This window comes from Drosophila pseudoobscura, chromosome X (assembly GCF_009870125.1).
Source record: "Drosophila pseudoobscura strain MV-25-SWS-2005 chromosome X, UCI_Dpse_MV25, whole genome shotgun sequence".
Taxonomy (NCBI): domain Eukaryota; kingdom Metazoa; phylum Arthropoda; class Insecta; order Diptera; family Drosophilidae; genus Drosophila; species Drosophila pseudoobscura.
Genome location: NC_046683.1, coordinates 38095319 through 38101318, shown reverse-complemented (window position 1 = coordinate 38101318; position 6000 = coordinate 38095319). Strand labels below are relative to the sequence as shown.

The following is a 6000-nucleotide window of genomic DNA, read 5'->3' as shown; positions in this document are numbered from 1 at the left end:
ATAACCATATTCGATGGTAGCTATTAACAAGTGAAGTGCCGTCTCCATCGATTTCCTGATGTGAAAATCCAACAGCTTTTCTAGTGTTTTTGGTACAAATTTTGTATGTAATACCTGCACTTTCCTGCCTTTGGGAGGAAGACAACTCTCGAGGTTCTCCATTGGATAGTGATATAGCCCTTACTTAGACATGCTGAGTATATTGCGGAAAGTCAGGGGGTAATTACCTCTTTGGTCACCTCCATCATGGCTGGGAATACCCCGTCCAGTCCTGGTGCTTTTGTGCCCGCAAAAAAGTCTATTGCCCAGTGGATTCTCTTAACAGTTAACAGTTGTTCCTCAGTTACTAGGTCCTGATGGTCTTTGCCATCAGTGACCTCGGTCCATTCAGGGAAAGGCGCCTTTATTAGTGTTGTTGGGGAAAGCAGCTTCCAGGTGCTTTCTCAACGTTGAAGCAGAAGGTCCTCCACGATTTCGTTGTGCCTTATGTATTTCCTTCTTGTAACTCCTAAGTAGGATTTTGTATTCCTCATTGACGATTTCTTCGTTCACTTGTTTGGCGATCTTAAACAACTCCATGAGGTTGTTCCTTTGAGGAGAAAGATCCCGGTTCCACCAGAGTGGCTTGGATAGCCTATCGTTGTATAGGTTCTATAGGGACTTCTCTATATCTTCCGCAGATTTCACTAAGCCCGGATTCGCGAGCTTCGAAGTAACTGTCTTTTTGAAACTTTTCCTAGTTTGTATCTCGGGTGTTTCTATAGACTTTTATCTTCGATGAGTGTTTGAATTCGCACTTGAAATGATTGTACCTACGATCTGAAAAGGATGGTACAAGATACCGAAGTCCTCTTTCGCGTAACGAGTATTAGTTTTAGCACGTTTAACGAGGTGGAAACAATGAAAGTGTGTTCCTCCCCCACATTTGCCACGTCTAAGTTAGTTGATAATATAAAGTCTACCAATTTAGAGCCCTAGCAAAGGGTCGAGCTAAGAATTTATAAAAATCGCGTACGAATTGGGAAAGGGTACTAGGAAGATCAGCCTATATACATGAACGAAGAATATCACCCGTCAGCTCTTTGTTGGCTGCGGTATCGCCCATTGGCGAGAACGCCCACCCTACCATGATCCTTCAGAGCCACCTCTTAATCGTCAGGATCCCTCCAACAAAGACTGCGGTGGGTCACATCTCCTTCAAACGACGCTGCAGGGTTCTGATATAGTCTATTTAGTCTTGTTTCATTTCAAAAACAAATTTTATTTAAGCAATCCATGAATATTCATCTACTTTCTTATTAAACCTAACCTAACATAGAACGTATACCCTAATATAACCATGATATTCGAAATTTTCTTTCATTTACAGGGTATTACTATAGAGAATATGCGGGGGGAAAGAGAATCATATGGGAGAGGTAGGGTATAATGATGAATAAATATATAAAAATGGTTATGAGTATGTATAGATATGTGCAAGAACTACATTACGTGTTCATTATAGGAACACTAAAACTTTAAACTTCATTAATTTAACTTGGTCCGTGCGAAACCAGGCAAAAACCAGGTATATGGAGAGTCGACCAAGAGCATGAGTAATACGTGTATAAGACCATGATCACGGTTGAAGACCAACGAATAGTTACCGCACAGTCATGTTTATCATATGGCTTACTTGTTTCATGATAATCACTTAGGGGACGAATAATAATTTTGGCTGCCACGCAGAAAGATCTTTCGTTGTATGTTGGATGAGGTGATTTGATGGGTGGATGAGTATGATGATGTGTGTGATTGTGATGATTAGCTGCATAGATGATGAGATGAATGCGGGGCAACCAAAATCAAAAACTGTAAGAATAATCGGTATTAATACACTACTCCTTTGTTGCATGTCCGACTTAGACCCTGGACAGGGATTTCCATTTCGTTTATACCGAAACAGGGTTATATAACAGGGTTTCGCATATCGGGTCTAATTTCGAAAGAATGATATAACGTAAAACTAAATCCGAGGCGGGTTCGATGCTTCCCGGCTGGAGACCGAGTTCCTACTCGAGGTCTGCAGGTGGGACAAGATTGTACCAGCCGCAGGTCACATCTGCTGCTACCGAGGCCAGGGGTCAATGAACGCGGTCCATCTACTGCGTGAGGTTATGTACGCTGGCACATATGGATCGATCGTGGGGCGACTGGTGTATTTGAAGAGTCACTCAGCTCATCCCCATGGGTCGAACTTATCCAGGTGAAGAGTACAGATCACACCGGCTACCGCCTCATCCGAGTGTCGAACGGTGGGGTTCAACCGGTGGTACGGTGGTACGGGCAAGTGACCAATAGAGGTCTCCGGGAATACCCAATCTGCAACTCGACCAGCTTTTCAGTACGTAGGTACTAGTCGTGCTAATCCTAATCGGAAAGAACAGAACATTTTTCAACGGGTCGCTGCAGCTGGGTGGATAATTACCTCAACAGAACTGCACCACTATTTGAGATAAAATTTTACCACACTGGGGCGCTCGTTTTCCAGACGGTCAAACGGCTGCCAACGTATTGGCGATATATATTTTCTCCGTCCACGGTGTGGAGGTAACACTTTGCCCTGGTAGGAATCTTTGACTTTGGCTTGACCTTGGAATGGACACTGAGGCTGCCTTAAGCGTATATATTTTCACTACCGGTCACGATGACGGCCACGAGGAGAAAAAGGAAGAGGCTGGGACTATTAAGTACTGCAACCCACGTGGTTTTCACACATTCTATGGTCTTTTTCTGTTATACCAAATGCAGGCACAGCAATATTTAATAAAATATGCTGCAAAGCAGAAACATTGCATATTAAAGTGTTGCCACTTGATCGCAAAACATATGTTGATAAGCTTTATCAAAGCTCACCAGATCTTAAGCTCGAATTTTGTTACGGCCTAGTTTTACAGGTTTCTGTCACCAGTCCGGTGATGCAAGCCTGTCGTGTGCCATGTAGCAGGAAGAGGCCAGAAGGCGCTTTTCCTTACTCTCCAGCATCACTACCGTCAGGTCATCCGTACTGTAATGAGACATAAGATGAGCATGGATTCCCTTCCGTACTAGTACGTTCTTCTCCTGCTTACCGATGTTGAGTAGAGTAGGTTGTAATTTGAGGACTTAAGTCGGGCTAAAGTTATGTCAGCGGGCCCTTGCTCCATGGCAATGGGGAGCTCCGCCGATGCTAGTTTGCCTTAGGAAGGTTGAGCTGCAGCACCCTTAGTGTCATGGGTGGCTAACTCACACCCTCACCCTCACACGACGTGCTGTCTATAATTGTCAGGTCATCGTCCTCCTCTTCCTCCGAGTCGTCCAGTGCAAGACACTGGGCGGCCGCCACTATGGTCTCCAGACCTAGGTCTTTCTCGACCTCGCCTGCTTGCAGGGTGTGCACATCTTTGTCTTCGGGGTGGCGCTTTTTAAGACGCAGGTATACAGTACCCACGCCCCACGCCATTTTCCCGAACTTGGGATACAGCAGGTCCTCTGCCTCTTTGCTGATCTGGAGGATTACATGCTGGCCCCCCTCATTGGGTAATGGGTTAGCAGCATGCAGAACTGTCCAGTCTGCCGTTGGCACGTCTTGGTTCTGCCTCTGCAGCAGCTTCAGCGCTCGCTCTCCTTGGACAGCAATGGGGAAGAGCACCTTCGCCTTTGGAACAGATGGGATCAGCTCCCTGTTTACCACCTCCAACTTGGCCCCCTCCCACAGAGCTTCCAATTGGGGCACCTTCTGAACCAGCCATTGCCGCGTGGGGTCGTCGTTGCATTTGAGGATCTTGACACCGTTCAGCCATCCCGCTCCATCGAAGGTGGGCATGGGAGCGCTGGGGTCATCCTCCATTCGCGAGAAGAGCGATTCGACAAGCTGCGCGTGGACTAGCTTCCACTGCACCGCCGTCATCTTTCCATTCTCGACACTGCGGTCAATCAATGCCACAATAAGGTGTCTCTTGGACACCTCGCTCATGGCCTTCTGCTTCCTCGTCTTTGGCTGTGGGGTGGCCACCTTGGGCCCGCGTCGCCGCTTGCTCGCCGGCGTGTCTTTGGTAGCACTCTCGATCGAGCGTTGCCTCTTGGTAGCCAACATCTCCTCCACCTTGTTTGCGAATTCACCATTCGCCGCCTGCATCTGGGGCAGCTGCGCGTAGTGTTTGCGGCCCTTCTGTACTCGTTGCTCCGCCCAGGCTAGCTTGGATTTCTCCTCTTGGGAGATATCCGACTTGCCTTGGAGCCGGCCATGTAACTTGAGGGCCGCCTTATACTGTGCCTTTGCCTTCATCCCCTCCCTGGAACGCTTCGGCCCCTCCCTACGCAGGGAGCTGGTACCTGGTTCCGGCGAGCGGAGAAGCCTTTCTTCTTCAGTCTTGCTAATGGATAGCACGCTCTCCAGGTCCGAGTCTGTATCGACAGAGGCACCCGTGCGGCTTATCCTGCAATGCGTCGTTTTTGTAGCAGTAGTATTACAACTGACATGGCCTGCTCCCGCCATGTCCGAGGTGTGACCGCTGGCGACACGCAGAGAGGATTGTTCCTCCCCGTGCCCGCCGGTGGTAGCAGTCACGCTTTCCACCGACGTTTGGGTTGACATCCCAACCCGTGCTTGCTCATTATCTCCCTCCATAGTTGGCCCGAAGGTCCATACGTGGTTGATGTTTTTCGGGGGGACCACCCCCTAGCGTTTTATGCCTGACCGCCAGGCACCTCTAGCCATGGCCCTGGCTCAGTTCCAGACGCTAGCCCATTGCCTTAGCTAGACACTGCATTGTCTCGGAATAATGCAATGTCCATTGTCCAGCCGGCACCCTCGTGGAGGGTTCAGCTAGAGGATTTTCGCCGGCCTGTTGTACAAACTCAAAAAAAATGTTAAGGTTAACGATAAGATTGTTAATCGACACAACAGTTCAGAGATCACGTTGGTGCTACGAAATTTTATGTGGAGATAATTTTTTTGTATTCCCAATTACCCGAGTAGTTATTCCGATTATATAAGAACACGCCCAGCCTCGCTGGGCATACATATGTAAATAACCAAGCACAAAGCGTAGATAACGCAGAGCGAGCGTCGAGAGAACGATTAGCAGGGCAAGCACGAATAACATAGAAATTAGTAACAATCAAAATATGCAGCTGAAAGCCAATAAGGGGCTGCTATTTGGCAAGCTGCTAATCGGCGGGGCTCTGATCCGAATAGTAACAGTTTAATGTCATAACAAATAGCAAAGCGAATACAGCCAGAGAGTTATACACTATGGTCCGCAAACGGAACACTACATAAAGAGAGAGTTTGCGGACCACCATGTATAATTTCATCATGTTTCTGTCCACGCACGCGCAAAAGAGACGAGAAGAAAAAAAGGATGACATTTCGTGGGTGGCAGAGATCGCCAGAGACCGACTCGAAGAAGAGAAGGGCCACCACAAAAATAGGTTACTAATTTTGATTACGATCTACACAATATTTTGCGATTGCAGATCGTATCTGTTCTGCTGACTGATAAAAGTCAACAGAACTGTCGTTGCTATCGAAAAAACGCGGAGGAACGTTGTGAGTTGCTGCGGCGACCGCAACTCTACATTTATACCCGATACTTAGTCAGTATGACTCTCCTCCGGCAGACGCCGCTAATATTAAACGACACGAAAACGATTCCATCTGGACGTTACACACATCCATTTTCACCATCTAATATCTAATAATCTAATATACCCCTATACTCATTTTGAGAATCGGGTATACAAATCTATTTCTTATCATAGGACGCCTTCCCCATGGCAACGTCCTTCTAAAGCCTCACTAAAAATCAGAAAAATTACATCCTGAAATGCACCCGCAATACTAAATCCTCAAATGCACCCTGGAAAATGCTGTACATTTTCGAATACACCCAGTAATACCACGCAAGAGCGCAAGAATGTACCCAACGAACAAAAAACTCTAATAAGGCTCTAAGATACAAAATCTATATATATATA

General features: G+C 47.0%; 1 protein-coding gene across 1 annotated transcript; it reads right to left on the bottom strand.

The window, feature by feature from the left end:
* Nucleotides 1-1255: 1255 nt before the first annotated feature.
* On the bottom strand, nt 1256-4860 carry LOC26533192 (uncharacterized). The gene is made up of 3 exons (XM_015189090.2): nt 3111-4860; nt 2468-3046; nt 1256-2409 (listed from the first exon to the last, which is right to left on the bottom strand). Exon 1 carries the CDS (start codon nt 4646-4648, stop codon nt 3260-3262), a length of 1389 nt encoding a protein of 462 aa, XP_015044576.1. The 5' UTR covers nt 4649-4860; the 3' UTR covers nt 1256-2409; nt 2468-3046; nt 3111-3259.
* Between the last annotated feature and the right edge of the window lie 1140 nt (nt 4861-6000).